Here is a 15,404-nt window from a genome sequence, read left to right on the forward strand (position 1 = left end):
TAACAACAGGCACAGCCTAGTAAACAACAGAGAATTCTTTATATAAGGAGCTTCTATCCCGACTTCTCTCCTCATAAAATGCACCCGTGATTAAAGGCTAAATATACTTCCCAGGACAGCCAATACTAGAAATGTTTCCTTTATGTTGAACAGAAAGCTGAAATTTGCCACCCAGTGGCTCCAGCCTGGCTTTGCACTGCAACACAAACAAAAATATATTCCCTCTTCTCCATGACCGTTTTCTAAGACTTGAATTCACCTGTCACGTCTCCCCTTGCCCATCTCTTGCCCAAGTCCTTCAGTCATTCCCTGGATTACTCTAGTTCTCAACTCCTTTCCAACCTGATCCTGAACATCTCAATGTGCTCATTTGTCCCTTTTTCCATGTTTCTAACTTTTTAAAAAAGTATTCACATAAATGGCTATAGCAGTTGAAATTTTAAACCATCCTTTTGTTGTATGAGTTAATACAGTGTACTGGACAAATACATTAATTCTTACCACCTGATTTAAGTAGTTTTTAGTTTAAATTTAGAATTAAAGCTCTCTTCCTCTGTCTCTATCTAAGTGTTGAAACCCAGCTGGCCCCTAGGTGGTGCTCATTCTGACAGTGCCATCCTAAATTTCAGCCTGTGATTTCATTCCCATGGCTGGGTCTTTCAGACCACATCATCAGCACTTAGAGAAGCTCTCTTTGGGAGATATTAAATCACAGGTAGTAAAGCAAGGCTTGGACAGTGATCTTTATATGCTTCCCTATTTTCATATATAAATATTCCCCTACTCCTTCCAAATTGGTATGTCTATTAGAGTCCAGAAGTCACTTAGAAAACAGAATTCTAAACTACTTGAAAATGTCTTTTAAAAAAGACCCCCAATCCAAAAATGGGCAGAAGACCTAAATAGACATTTCTCCAAAGAAGATATACAGATTGCCAACAGACACATGAAAGAATGCTCAACATCATTAATCATTAGAGAAATGCAAATCAAAACTACAATGAGGTATCATCTCACACCAGTCAGAATGGCCATCATCAAAAAATCTAGAAACAATAAATGCTGGAGAGGGTGTGGAGAAAAGGGAACACTCTTGCACTGTTGGTGGGAATGTAAATTGATACAGCCACTATGGAGAACAGTATGGAGGTTCCTTAAAAAACTAAAAATAGAACTGCCATACGACCCAGCAATCCCACTACTGGGCATATACCCTGAGAAAACCATAATTCAAAAAGAGTCATGTACCAAAATGTTCATTGCAGCTCTATTTACAATAGCCAGGACATGGAAGCAACCTAAGTGTCCATCATCGGATGAATGGATGAAGAAGATGTGGCACATATATACAATGGAATATTACTCAACCATAAAAAGAAATGAAATGGAGGTATTTGTAATGAGGTGGATGGAGTTAGAGTCTGTCATACAGAGTGAAGTAAGTCAGAAAGAAAAACAAATACAGTATGCTAACACATATATATGGAATCTAAGGAAAAAGAAAAGGTCATGAAGAACCTAGTGGCAAGACGGGAATAAAGACACAGACCTACTAGAGAATGGACTTGAGGATATGGGGAGGGGGAGGGGTGAGATGTGACAGGGTGAGAGAGTGTCATGGACATATATACACTACCAAATGTAAAATAGATAGCTAGTGGGAAGCAGCCGCATAGCACAGGGAGATCAGCTCGGTGCTTTGTGACCACCTAGAGGGGTGGGATGGGGAGGGTGGGAGGGAGGGAGATGCAAGAGGGAAGAGATATGGGAACATATGTATATGTATAACTGATTCACTTTGTTATAAAGCAGAAACTAACACACCATTGTAAAGCAATTATACTTCAATAAAGATGTTTAAAAAAAAAAAAAAAGACCAATCATTAAACCCTTACAGATGATAACTCAATCAGAAGCCAACGCATATGAGGTTTTGTTCACCGGTTCTCTAATGTTCGACAGGGAAACAATGCAGACAGCACCCTGCGGCGAGGCGGGAGAAATGGAGTGCCCCACAGCCAAGGAGCCCCACGGGGAAATGAGGGACAGCCTTGCCCCAGACTTCATGTGTGTGAAGTTCAGAAGCAGAAAAGCTATGATCTAACAGCCATGGTTCCGGAGATGCTAAATGTGACAAAGCAATGCTTTTCCTTGGGAAACATACTCCTGACATCTACTCAGTGCTGATATGCGGCAAGACCTACCCATCCCTGTTGCTGGCACTGCTCCTGCCTGGCAGTGCCAAGGAACTGTGAAAGTGCATGCGGGGTTTCCTCATCTGAGCCTTTGTTCCCCATTCTCTTATTCTACTGAGCCCTGAGACTGACACACAGGCCAATCACACTGTGTGACTGGGTTTCTCGTTTGGGAGCAGATTTTATCTCATGTGTACGTTTATCCTACACACAATAAAAAACGGTGTCCCTCCCCATCCTCATGATTCCCTGACCTTAACCCCACTCATAGCTCCAACATTTTAGGGATTAATAAAAAAGATATACGTTTAATCTTCTATTTGTCTATCATATGTGTAAATTATATTTATTAGAAGTAGATATACTTTCAATTTTAATAATATATTAACAGATAAATTTTCAGAGTTGTGCTTAATATAAATTTTTTTTTCCAGTTTTTCCACTGCCAACCAAATGTTTAATTAAATTGAAACCTTTTCTTTGCAAGTGAGAGAATTAGTCCCTAGGGAATCCTTATCACCTTGTTAGTACTAACTGTTCTTATTTCCATCTGATTGTTTAATCGAGCAAGAAAAATACACTAATATGTGATGAGCTGTACACAGCCTGGACTTTCTCCTATGGAGCATCACCACGAGAGAGACAGGGACAGTGACACAAGTTAAAAGAAACTTTCTTCCTCTTAGAGAAATATAAAAGTTCAACTTACCTGTTTTTTTCATTTAGAAAAACAGGATAGTAAACTATGTCCAGCATACAGTAAGCCTAAAACTTGCTTTCATGTTACATAGACAGTTAAGGAGAAAAAGGATAGTAGAAAAGAGAAAAAAACGAAGAAAAAGGGACTGACAGGGAAAGGGAATGACAGAGACACACCAGACGTGGAGAAAGGACAAAAGCAGGAGCAGGGCGAGAGGCAGGCAGGTCCCGGGGTGCAGAGACCTGAGCCGAAGTGAACTGTTCTTGTCACACCCTTTGGTCCCTGAGCTGCAGGCACCCATAAAGGGTACTGCTGTCCTGTGTAGGTGAGTGAGCTTATGAACTGCACCTTCCAGCTTTCTTAACTGTAACCCTTTCATCTGGGGACGGCCCTCTTTTAGAGGGATCATCACCAGTCCACAGGGGACATATGAGGACCTTTTCCTCTGGGCCAAGATGGTAGTGGCCTGAGCTAGTTCACCGTGAGCCACAGAAGAGGGAGCTGAGAGTCGTATCTGGCTCTAGGGCCGAAGTGTCCCCACCACAGGAAGCAATCCCGGGCCCAAGACCTTTCACAGGGGCTTACCTCCTCAACCATCTGCTTGACTTTCTTCTGCTGGCAATGCACCATGTCATCTAGGTGTCGGATCCGCTCCCGGAGGCTGGCTGACGCCTCCTCCAGCCGCTGATACCTAACACAAATAGAAGAAAGCGCAAGTGAATCCTCAAGCAAAGCAGCAAGAGCAGTGCCCAGAGTCACCGCTTGAAGGGAATATTGCCCAGAACAAGACGCACTCTTCCTACTTTGTGTGTATCCTAGTTTATTAACTACTAGTCGACCACCCCACTGTAGAAGGAAGATAGGACCATTTTTCAAGTTCCCACTTGCAAGTTTTACCCTGTATAAGGACAGTTACTATACTTTCCAGGGGCTGAGAGAGAATTTTTTTGCACCACTTACAGATATGAGAGGCTTTTTCTTTTTGGGTTAATACAGCATTGGAACATCCAGTAATTACCACGATCAGGAAAACAGAGAAGGAGAAGAATCTAGCAACACAACAAAATATCTGAAATCAAGTGGCAGAGTCCTGGAAAGTCAGGAATTACAATTGTTCCATATATCATTTATTTTGAGAAAATGGGAAATATGCTGGAAGACCCTCTCTCCATCAAAACAGAGCAGACCACCTCATAATACATTTCATACTTTAAAAAAAAAAAAAAAGCACAAATTATCCTCAGACTTTACTTGGTTCAAATAAACCAAAGGAACCAGCAGATGGACTCTACAGTCCTTTGGGGCCACTGGACTGGAGCACGGACGAAGGGTCTGGTGGTCTGCTTACCACTTCCCATCTCTGCCAGGTCCCTCCTCAGCACTATGTTAAAGACTAGGAAAGATCCCTATAACTCTGCAAACTCTGAAGTTGCATACGAGGAAGGAGAACAGGTATTTTTTCAGCACATACTATGTGGCAGGCAGTACACCCAGCAGTTCCCTCACAATAATACCCCAGTGAGATGGGCACTCTTCGCATCATTACAACTCTCCCCACTTGAAAAAAGAATTCCCATTTTACAGAGAAGCAAAGAATCTCAGGGTTGTTAAGTAACTTGCTCAAATGCTCAAAGCATCCCAACCTTGTTTTCCTTCACTAGAGGGCCGTGCGTGGCCTCGCTGCCTTCTGGTTTCCAAAAGAGGCCGTGGACTGCTCCTGCATTTCCCATGCAGGGCTTTATACACTCATAGCCAGAGGACAAGGCAAGGTTTCATTGAGGAATGTTTGGAAACAAAGACACTGTAAAATTAGTTTCCATGGCAATGGTATTAGTCACTCTCGAATTTTCTCATCAACAAGGTGCATCCTGTGGAGCTCAAGGTTATGGAGAACATTTATAGACTGAACTCTGGCACTTGTGACAGGCTTTGACGTGTTCCACTGCACTAACAACCAGCCCTGGGTTGTAAGATGTGGCTGGAAGCTCCACGTTGGAAGCTCCCAGTCCAATGTTTTGCATGTATCAGTCTGCAATGGGTGACGACCAAACGAATGACGATGCAAGGACCAAGTGAGCCCACAAAAACACAGCGTGTCCACCATCTAAATCCTTTACAAGACAAAGGGCATTACATCTTACCTTTCTTTGTCAGAATTGGTAATTTCCATTGACATTTCTGTTTCATGCTCCAGGAGCTGGAGTTGAAGTTGATGGCGTTCCTAAAACAGACAGACACTAATATTTAATCGATGGATCCCAAGTTGGCTGGAGAATGTACAGCAAGCAACTCTAGCACTAGTGAATTCAAGTCTATGTGACACCCATGGGTTTTATACACCCACTTGCCAGGGTCCAAACAAAGCTCAAAATGTCAAATTTACTGGTGCGTATTTATAGATGTATTTATGAGTTAGAGACAAATATCCTGGATAAAGCCATTCAAGATTTATTTTTTTAAAAGCATCTCATCAGCCCAGGCTCAGATGTCTTGTGAAAATTTATGGTTCTAAATAATGTTAATCAATACTCTAAATCAGTGGCCTGTGATACTACAAATTTCTTGGGATTATTTTCTGAATCATCAAGAGGGTCTGGACTTCTGTAATATCCTATAAATTAACTGGGATGGTGTGTACACGGGTGTGTTCACTTGTAAAACTACATTGTGAAAATCAGAATAAGAGTCCCCCAACGGTGTTCACATCCTAATCTCTGAAATCTGTGAATATGTTGCCTTCCATGGATAAAGGAACTTTGCAGCCGTGATTAAGTTATGATCTTGAAAATGGGGAGATTATCCTGGATTATCTAGTTGGGCTCGTATTGGAAGGAAGAAGTAGGGTTAGAGTCAGAAACAGACAAAGACTGGGAGATGCTACAATGCTGGCTTTGAAGCTGGAGGATGGGGCCATGAGCCAAGGAATATAGTCAGTCTCTAGAAGGGAACAAAGGCTAGGAAATGGATTCTCCTCTAGAGCTCCCAAAAGGAAGCCAGCCCTGCCAACACCTTGATTTTAGGACTTCTGACCTCCAGAACTAAGAACGATAAATCCATGATGCTTTAAGCCTCTAACTGTGGTAAACTGTTAGAGTTTCAATAGGAAACCAATTCATGTATCAAGCTGTGCACTTAAGATTTGTACACTTTGCTGTGTGTGTGTGTGTGTGTATATATATAGATATATAAATTTAGAAGTTTACCTAAAATAAATAATATAAGGGACTTCCCTGGTGGTCCAGAGGTTAAGAATCTGCCTTCCAATGCAGGGGACGCAGGTTCGATCCCTGGTCGGAGAACTAAAATCCCACATGCCACGGGGCAACTAAGCCCGCGTGCTCTACTGCCCACGCGCCACAACTAGAGAGAAGCCAGTGCCCCGCAACGAAAGATCCCGCACACCGCAATGAATATCCCGCGTGCCGCAACTAAGACTCAACGCAGCCAAACAAACAAATAACTAAATTTTTTTTTTAAGTAATATAAAATCTGGACACATTTCTTTGAACAAAGTGGAAAATATTAATAAAAATGTAGTGCCCGTCACAACCAAAATTGCCCTAGAAATGTTACAGATGAGAGTATAATAAATTTCCTTACAATGAAGTTTATCAAATCCTGCTCATTAATTGGGAGGAGACTATTCTACTTTAGGTCCTTCTCTAAGTATGGCCGTGCCTCATTTTTTTTTTTTTTTTTTTTTAATTTAATTTATTTATTTATTTATTTATTTATTTATGGCTGTGTTGGATCTTCGTTTCTGTGCGAGGGCTTTCTCTAGTTGCGGCAAGCGGGGGCCACTCTTCATCGCGGTGCGCAGGCCTCTCACTATCGCGGCCTCTCTTGTTGCGGAGCACAGGCTCCAGACGCGCAGGCTCAGTAGTTGTGGCTCACGGGCCCAGTTGCTCCGCGGCATGTGGGATCCTCCCAGACCAGGGCTCGAACCCGTGTCCCCTGCATTGGCAGGCAGATTCTCAACCACTGCGCCACCAGGGAAGCCCCCGTGCCTCATCTTTAACCTCAGAAGTTCTCCCCAACAAGCTCTGGCTACTTATACACATTCCAAACGTCTTTTCCACCAAATATTCAAAGCAGATCCTTGAAACTTTAGCCCCCTCAACTTCTGAAGCTGTAAGCAGTGGCAGACCAAGGGTAGACCAGAGTGGGGAGCAGTCCACCACGGGAGGAAGGGCGTGTTATCATCGATGTACTTAGAATAATGAAGGAAGACCGACTTTTCAGTGGGGTTTTATTACTGCTTTTAAATCTCTACAGCGAATGCACATTCTTACTGTCCCCATGGGTTCTGCCACTGGCTGGAAGTTTACATTAGCCCTGAAATAATAATGATGACTCTTTAACAAGCAAGCCTTCCCTCAGACTCCCCAAAAAGCTGTCTTAAAGTAGGGCAAGGGGCTTCCCTGGTGGCGCAGTGGTTGAGAATCTGCCTGCCAATGCAGGAGACACGGGTTCGAGCCCTGGTCTGGGAAGATCCCACATGCCGCGGAGCAACTAGGCCTGTAAGCCACAATTACTGAGCCTGCGCGTCTGGAGCCTGTGCTCCACAACAAGAGAGGCCGCGATAGTGAGAGGCCCGTGCACCGTGATGAAGAGTGGCCCCCGCTCGCCGCAACTAGAGGAAGCCCTCACACAGAAACGAAGACCCAACACAGACATAAATAAATAAATAAATAAATTAATTAATTAAAAAAAAAGAATATGAGAAGGCAAGCCACAACGAGAAAATATTTGCAAAACATATATCTGACAAAGAACTCGCATGCAGAATATATAAAAGAACTCAAGCTAATCAGTAACAAGAAGACAAAACAACACAATAAAAAAAAAAAACTGCCAAAAAAAAAAAAAAAAAAGTAGGGCAAGGCCTAACTTACAGCACACTTTAAAATTTGATTTTTTTCTAAATTGAGGTACAACAAATCTTAAGTGAGTATTGCACAATCAGTACATTTGTATACACATTAGCTGGTGAAACCACCACTGCGACCAAGGCATAGAATATTATCTATTCTGCAGAAGGGTCTCTGATAGAACACATTCCTTACAAGACTTCTACTGATCAGGAAAAAAAGGGGGTTGGCACACAATGCTGAGAACAGTAAACTAAGGGATATAGCACAGAAGCCATTCAAAAGCACATGGTTTGTCCTCGAGAAAAATCCAAAAATAGGTGAGAACAGGAATACAAACTCTGTGGGCATGCTGTTCACATCCTGTGTGACAGAGATTTGGCACGGTTCCTGCTGTCCCAGATTTATCCCTGAAGGGGGAAAAACAGTAAATGGGTAATCTAATCTTAGCTAAATAAAGCAAGCATTTCGCTAGCTTAAATGGGAAAGATTAAGAGGAAGGACAATAGATTTTCAATCACTAAAGAGAAAGCCAAGAGGACGTGGGGAACATTTTGTGTCACACAAATGCTGGCAGGGCCGGCCGGCCTCACCGACACCACCCTGGCCCCCCAGCCATATGGCCCTGACCCGGGCTCCACGTGGACATCAGTGGGAAGAAGCTGGGAACTTTCAGAATCGCAAGGGTACAAAGAAACTCAGTTACAGAACAGGTCCAGCTGGAAAAGAAGCTGACACCAGGGGCAGACATTTATGCAAGTAACAACATAAAAATCAGAGCCACACATTTGTGAGCCCCGACTTTATGTACGCCAGGCACCGCGCTGAGCATTTGGCACGGATTTTTCTCGTGTTCTCCTCACAGAAGGCCTAAGAGTAAGAATTACTATCGTCAGCATTTTACAGAAGAGGAAACTGAATTTGGAAAAGTCAAGTAACCGCCCACAACGAGAAAGAGAGGCAAGACTCAAACCCTAGGTCTGTCTGATCCTAAAACCCATATTCTTAACCAGCACACGGACAGTCTCTCTGTACACCTCCCCGTGCTGCCCGCTCACCTGGCTTCTGTTTGCTGCAGGACAATCTGTCACCCAGTGCGAGTATGTGCTTTAACCAGCGCCGTCTGCTGTTGTAGGAGAGCGGTGATGTGGGAGATAGCTCACCCACGTTCTAGAAAATGCCCTCGTTGCCCAATCGTCACGACTGCCACCTCCAGCCGATGCTGACATTACCCCTAACCATACCCGCTCTTCAATACCGCATGGGATTCTGCTTTCCCAGAGGGTGGAGGCGAAATTGTAACTGACCCTCTATTTGCTCAAGTCCCTCCCCAAAAAAGATGTTACCCAAAACAGGAGCCCCCCACCAGCCCCGAAGCTCCACAGTATTGCATTTAAGGCTGTTCCTAAGCTGGTTACGCCTCCCTTGTCAGGGGACGGTGGAGGGGATCATGCCGCAGACACCACGGGCCAGCCCTCTTCTCAGAATCACCCGGGAGCCCAGCTGTTGACCCTGCTCACACTGTCACTCCCCCTCCCTCCATCGTCAGCCTGGGGATTCTCAGCATCCAGCGTGAGTGAGTTACGGGATGCTGATGGGTCAGGTCTTGGCCGGTCAGTGCTGTTCTGCAAACTCATGCCACTAGAGGCCCACTTTCCAGGAAGCAGCCACAGCTCTAGCCTTCAACTACCCCCCTCTCCCCGCCCCCCCCCCCCCCCCCGCAGCGAGCCATCACCTGCTAAAGGTCACCGCCCTTTCTCTCTCTTCTTTTTTCTCTTTCCTCTCTCCCACCCCTCCTTCCCGTTTCTCCACTTCCTGCCTCATTTCCAGGCTCCCTCTTCCCTTTCTCTAGACTGGCTCATTATCCGGGCAGAGCTCCTGCCTTCTGCAGGCCTCCCCCCAAACCCACAGAGAAAGGCAGTGTCCCCCACTCCGACACAGAGTGTCAGAGAAAAGCCAACCCTTCAGACTCAGGCAGGGCTTGGGGTGTTGCTGTAACGTCGAAATAGGGCTTGCCTGCTCAACAAGTAATCTAAGTTCCTGCTTGGGGCCCCAGCAAAGCAGAACTGCTAAAATATTAGTTTCTGTAAATAATTTGATACGTAATGTTTTTTGAAGCATCAAAATTTGCACCACGGGAAAAATAAGAACTTTTTGGGACTTCCTTATACTTTCTTTTACAGTTTTCTCTTTGTTTTTTTCAAGTCACAAATTGCAGGGATGAGGGCTTCTCATACTTTGGGGCAGGCCTGCAGGGGACCTGCTGCACCACAAGGGAGGCTGGGCGAGGGGCCCCGGGCCCCAAGCTGTGTTACCTTCTCCATGCGCTCAATCAGCCTGTCCAGCTCCCCGATCCTCTGGTCCTTCTCCTCTAGGCTGGTCTCTGCCACTTGCATCTTTTTATTGGCTTCTTCAATGGCTTTCAGAAAACTATTGGTTTCTACCTGCAAAAGAAATGTACTCTCCTCAGCAGAGCATGGAGTAGCTACCAATCAGGGTCCAAACAGCTCAGGCCTGGCTAAATCATCATGTCTCTTTAAAAGCATGACCTGGGGGCCTAGAAGTGTCTCACAGATCATGAACTCAAGTTCCAGGATTCTGGTTCTCACCCATGAATAAAGACACATTGCATGGCTTTTTTTTTTTTTTTTTTTTTTAATTTTTAAATTTTTTTATTTTTGGCTGCGTTGGATCTTCGTTGCTGCGTGCGGGCTTTCTCTGGTTGCGGCGAGCGGGGGCTACTCTTCGTTGCGGTGCGCAGGCTTCTCATTGCAGTGGCTTCTCTTGTTGCGGAGCACAGGCTCTAGGCGCGTGGGCTTCAGTAGTTGTGGCATGTGGGCTCAGTAGTTGTGGCTCGCGGGCTCTAGAGCACAGGCTCAGTAGTTGTGGCACACGGGCTTATTTGCTCCGCGGCATGTGGGATCTTCCCGGACCAGGGATCGAACCCGTGTCGCCTGCATTAGCAGGCGGATTCTTAACCACTGCGCCACCAGGGAAGCCTGCATGGCTTTTTAATGGGCCTACTTATTTTTTCTCCTTTTTTTCCCCTTGAGTCTTTATGTCTAAAAAGAGCCTACAAATGTTATTTATCCCCTGACTAGGTGCTCAGAGTGTCACACAACCTAAACGGAATTAGGGCTGGATCTGGAATTGAATGCAGAATGCCCAGATCTTTCTCCCATATTGCAAAGCGCCAACTCAGGCAATCAATCAGCACATGTATTAAGCCGGTGAGGACACAAGATAAGGCAGAATGGAGTCCCTGCCTTCAAGGAATTTATGCTCTTCTAGAGAAGCCAAGATGTGAGACATACAGCCCAGCTCCAATAACACGGACAAGAGACTTCCATGGCAAAGAGCAGAGAAAGTGTGGGTTTCCCAAGGACAGAGGACACTTGCAGGTGTGTGAGTGGGAAAGACTTCATTCGTGGAGATGCTGGCATCTTCGGGGCTCTCAGGGAGCGTAGGTAGGATCAAGGACGGGCAAGGAAGAGCAAATGGAGTGAGAAAGGGCGTGGCTGCAGGTAAGCCCAGGATCTGCTCGGATGCTGGCAAACGGTCAGACCTGCTAGAGAAAGTGGTGATTGAGGACTATTCCAAGCAGGGAAGGTGGTGAGTAAAGGAAGGGAGAAGGGAGAGCAGTGAATCGGCAAATAATAAATTCCTTGACCCGTCACCCACGTTAGAGCCCACTAACTCCCCTCTGAGCACAAACCCTACCACGTAAAGCTCACCAACAATAATGCACCCCAAACTCTCTGCTACCCCATCAGCAGGTAGGACATACACACCAGGAGCGCCTCTTTCTCGGCACTGTGCCTCTGCTGCTCTTCGTGCAGCCTTTCTTCGTACTGGCTGTACAGCTTCCTGGTCATCTCTCTCATCACCTCCGCGTTGGCTTCTTGGGAGGATTCCACCTGCAGAGAGACTCACTTCAGAGCTACAACTCTGGTGGGCTCAGGGGGAATCCACACCTTTCACTCTGTAGGTATCAAGTGTGGACTCACGGGGGAGTGGACCCACGCCCCAGGGTTCTGCAGGAGACAGAGGCAGCAGGAACTAACGGGCAAAGAGGTAGAAGGAAGAAGGAAAAGGGGTGAGCAGGTGCAGAGAAAATTAAAAGTGGCCCCTTACACTAATTTACTTGATATTATCTGGAAAAGGTGCTCCACAGGAGGGAATTTTTCAAAAGGCAGAAACGTACCTCTCTAAGTGCCAACCTTGCCCCCCAAATTTAGCCATTTTTAAACTGAATTCTCTAAAATGTATCATGCTCCACTGTCTTATTAACCTCTTTCTTTTTTTTTTTTTTTTAATTTTATTTATTTATTTATTTATTTATTTTTTTTTTTTTTTGGTTGTGCTGGGTCTTCGGTTCGTGCGAGGGCTTTCTCTAGTTGCGGCAAGTGGGGGCCACTCTTCATCGCGGTGCGGGGACCGCTCTTCATCGCGGTGCGCGGGCCTTTCACTATCACGGCCCCTCCCGTTGCGGGGCACAGGCTCCAGACGCACAGGCTCAGCAGCTGTGGCTCACGGGCCCAGCTGCTCCGTGGCATGTGGGATCTTCCCAGACCAGGGCTCGAACCCGTGTCTCCTGCATTAGCAGGCAGATTCTCAACCACTGCGCCACCAGGGAAGCCCTAACCTCTTTCTTCAATGACTCTCCCTGTCTAATGTTCTCTTGCTCCTGAAATTTTTATCATCTTTTATTCTATCAGTTTTAACAAACCCTTTTCTCTAGTTAATATATCCACACTCTAATTGGCCTCAGAAAGATATGCTTTTTAAATTCTTCAGTATTCTACTGTGGGCTGAAAGTAAGACCACTACGTTATTAGAGTTGGGTCAGAGTCCTACAAAATTAAAAAGTAAAAAGGTTTGCTATAGGAGGAAGGAGGGAGTTAAAGAGAAAAGAGGAGATTACAGATATTGATGTTCTATTTCTTTGTTTTGTAGATTTAACTTTGAAACCAAGTAAATAATTTGTCTGTTATAAATATTAAATTTTAAACAATTATCTACCAAGATCATTCACTGGGACAAGAACAGACCTTTCAACAAAATGGTGCTGGGATGATCGGATTTGTCACATACAAAAGAATGAAGTTGGATCCCTAATACACCATATACAAAAATTAACTCGAAATGGATTAAAGGCTTAAATGTGAAAGCCAAAACTATAAAACTCTTAGAAGAAAACCATAAGGCAAATCTTTGTGACCTTTGATTAAAATTAGATATGACACCAAAACCATAACTGATGAAAAAGAGATAAATAAGACTTCATCAATATTCAATATTAAAAACTTCTGTGCTTCAAAGGATAGCATCAAGAAATTGAAAAGATAACACCTAGAGTGGGGGGAAATATTTGTAAATTATTTATCTAATAACTTGTATCTGGAATATATGAAGAATTTTTACAACTCAATAATAAAATATAAATAACCCAATTTAAAAATAGGCAAAGGATCTGATAGACACTCCAGAGAAGATATCCAAATGACCAATAAGCACAAAAAATGATACTTAACATCATTAGTTATCAGGGAAATGCAAAACTACAATGAGCTTCACACCTACGAGGATGACTATAATCAATAAAAGAGAGTAACCAGTGTTGGCAAGGATGGGGAGAAATTGCAATCCTCTTACATGGCTGGTAGGAATGTAAAATGGTGCAGGCATACCTCTATGTTACCTTTCATATTGTTTGACTTTTCCCCCCAGGTGCATACATTACTTTAAAAAATTTTTTAAGTCAGAAAAGCAGGAAGGCCTTTGACGAGAAGCTGCCCACATGGAGCTGAAGCCATCGCATTAGTTGCACTGGCCAGTCAGTCTCTAGGAAACACTTAAGCTCATATAAGAAATCTGGACTCATCCTTTCCATACCTTTGTGCTTTTCCAAATGTTGTGTTTGGAAACATTCCCATCTGGTCTGGGGGACCTTAGCCGGGGACTCCTGGGGGCTTGCACAGGCCTAGCTTAGGAGACGAGAAAAAGTAGAGCCGTGGGCAAGCAGGCTTATGTTGGGAGTGGCTGGTGTTTCCTTTCTTCCCCGGCCCTGCCCTCACCTGTGAACTTCAGGCCATTGATTTTATGACTCTGAAGGTTTGTTTGTGTCCCCTCCTTCCAGCTTACTGCTTGTTTAAGAGAGCTGAGTTAGCTGCGTAGGTAACCTCTGGATGAGTAAGGTGTACTACAACCCGGATAGGCTACATTATGTTTACTCCAAAGACGGGACAAAAGTCTCTCTTGATGCCCTCTCAATCTCCCCTCTCATCACTAGGCAAGTTTTGGTACCAAGAAACCACAAAATGGGAAATCCTAAACAGAGGTTATCATTAGCTGAAAGAGACCCAGCGTGTCCTGCACTCCATATCTCCACTTCTAGAATGGGCTCTGTCCCTCACGTCCTGTTTATGCTGCATCCAGGTCACATGACATACTCTGAGACCTGTCACCTTTGTAATTTGGGGGGTGTGGGGCTGGGTAAAGTAAAGCATTAGTCTCTAAAACAGGCAATTGAGGACTGGATTTAGAGGCTTGGTCTCCCTGACACCACAGCACCTCTGCAACAGACACGGATGCGGAGCACAGGTGCAGAGAGTAGATACTCAGGACATATTTGTGGAATGAATGACTGCATAGAGATCCTACCTTGAGGAAAAGACTCCAAACAGTCATTTCAGAATTTTTCAGCAACAAACGCCTTTTTTTTCCAAAGTAACTCTTACGCAGAAATACAATATATGAAAAAGTAGAAGAGCATCCCTGTTTGAAGTGAAAGCAAAGAGGAGCTGATTGGCTGTGTAGCTCTCTGGTCCCTCCCCTTTCCCAGGTGGTTGTGTTTGGCCAAGTGGGTGGTGATGCCACAGCCTGTGGGGCAGCCATCGCAGAGGCTGCACAGTGTGGCGTGGTGGCCCACGCTCCCTATCAGCTGTCCCTGAGGCGGCCCATAGGTAGGGGACCACGTGGCCCAGTTTGTTCCCCTAACTAAATTCTTAATAGCACCTCCCTTCACTCCTGAACATACTCTAGTTTGAGCACTAAATCACATGGTACACTACCCATAACACACTCTCCCCTAGAATAGCCTAAGGCTGTGTTGAACACAATCTGAAAAGCACAGGCTTAAATAAAAACAAATCCATTCAGGAAATAATTTGTTGAGTGACTTCTTTGAGCCATTTGTGGGTCGGTTCCTGGAAGTTTCAAAGCTGGAAGGAGCACTGACATCTCCAGGGCCTTAGAGGCTGAGCTGAGGAATAAGCACGACCTGGGGGCAGGAGGGACACTGCCCAGAGTCCTTGGTCATCCATCCATTTTCTTCCTGGGGGCCCTTCAGCTCTTCATTGTCAAACCAGACAATGAGGCCTTGGAACCTCAGAGAGAATCTAGACAGTGAAGCTTCTGAAGTCCCAGACCTGTGGGCAGCCCCAGTGTCCTCTCGGTACATAAGAGCAGTGCCACGATGAGGTCTCAGTAGCCCTTGAGGCCACTGGGACAAAGGCAGGAGAGCCCAACAGGGGTATATACAGGGTACCCCCAATCTGCACTGACAGCTGTGAACACAGAAACCGCCTCAGTCCCTTCAAGTCAAATCCTGTGGCGTTGGCCACAAAAAGGGTGGGG

The 15,404-nt window shown here is 45.0% G+C and overlaps 1 protein-coding gene and 1 long non-coding RNA gene across 7 annotated transcripts in view; one reads left to right on the forward strand and one right to left on the reverse strand.

Moving 5' to 3' along the window:
* Window positions 1-2,512, forward strand: part of LOC103007194 (uncharacterized) — a 69,739-nt gene extending 67,227 nt beyond the window's left edge. The window contains exons 5-6 of one of the 2 annotated variants that reach the window (XR_009007587.1): window positions 1,266-1,390; window positions 1,963-2,512. This is a non-coding gene — a long non-coding RNA (uncharacterized LOC103007194). The remainder of the gene's footprint in view (window positions 1-1,265; window positions 1,391-1,962) is intronic. The other variant, XR_449641.2, reaches the window with a different exon arrangement.
* MYZAP (myocardial zonula adherens protein) overlaps window positions 1-15,404 on the reverse strand; it is a 94,121-nt gene that overhangs the window by 42,916 nt on the left and 35,801 nt on the right. For all 5 annotated transcript variants that reach the window (XM_007165936.2, XM_057543469.1, XM_057543470.1 and 2 more), the window contains exons 7-10: window positions 11,558-11,683; window positions 10,082-10,210; window positions 5,037-5,116; window positions 3,481-3,586 (exon numbers count right to left, since the gene is read on the reverse strand). In XM_007165936.2, coding sequence (XP_007165998.2) covers window positions 3,481-3,586; window positions 5,037-5,116; window positions 10,082-10,210; window positions 11,558-11,683 — 441 coding nt within the window. The remainder of the gene's footprint in view (window positions 1-3,480; window positions 3,587-5,036; window positions 5,117-10,081; window positions 10,211-11,557; window positions 11,684-15,404) is intronic.

The sequence above is a fragment of the Balaenoptera acutorostrata genome, chromosome 3, assembly GCF_949987535.1.
Source record: "Balaenoptera acutorostrata chromosome 3, mBalAcu1.1, whole genome shotgun sequence".
In the NCBI taxonomy this organism is placed as follows: Eukaryota; Metazoa; Chordata; class Mammalia; order Artiodactyla; family Balaenopteridae; genus Balaenoptera; species Balaenoptera acutorostrata.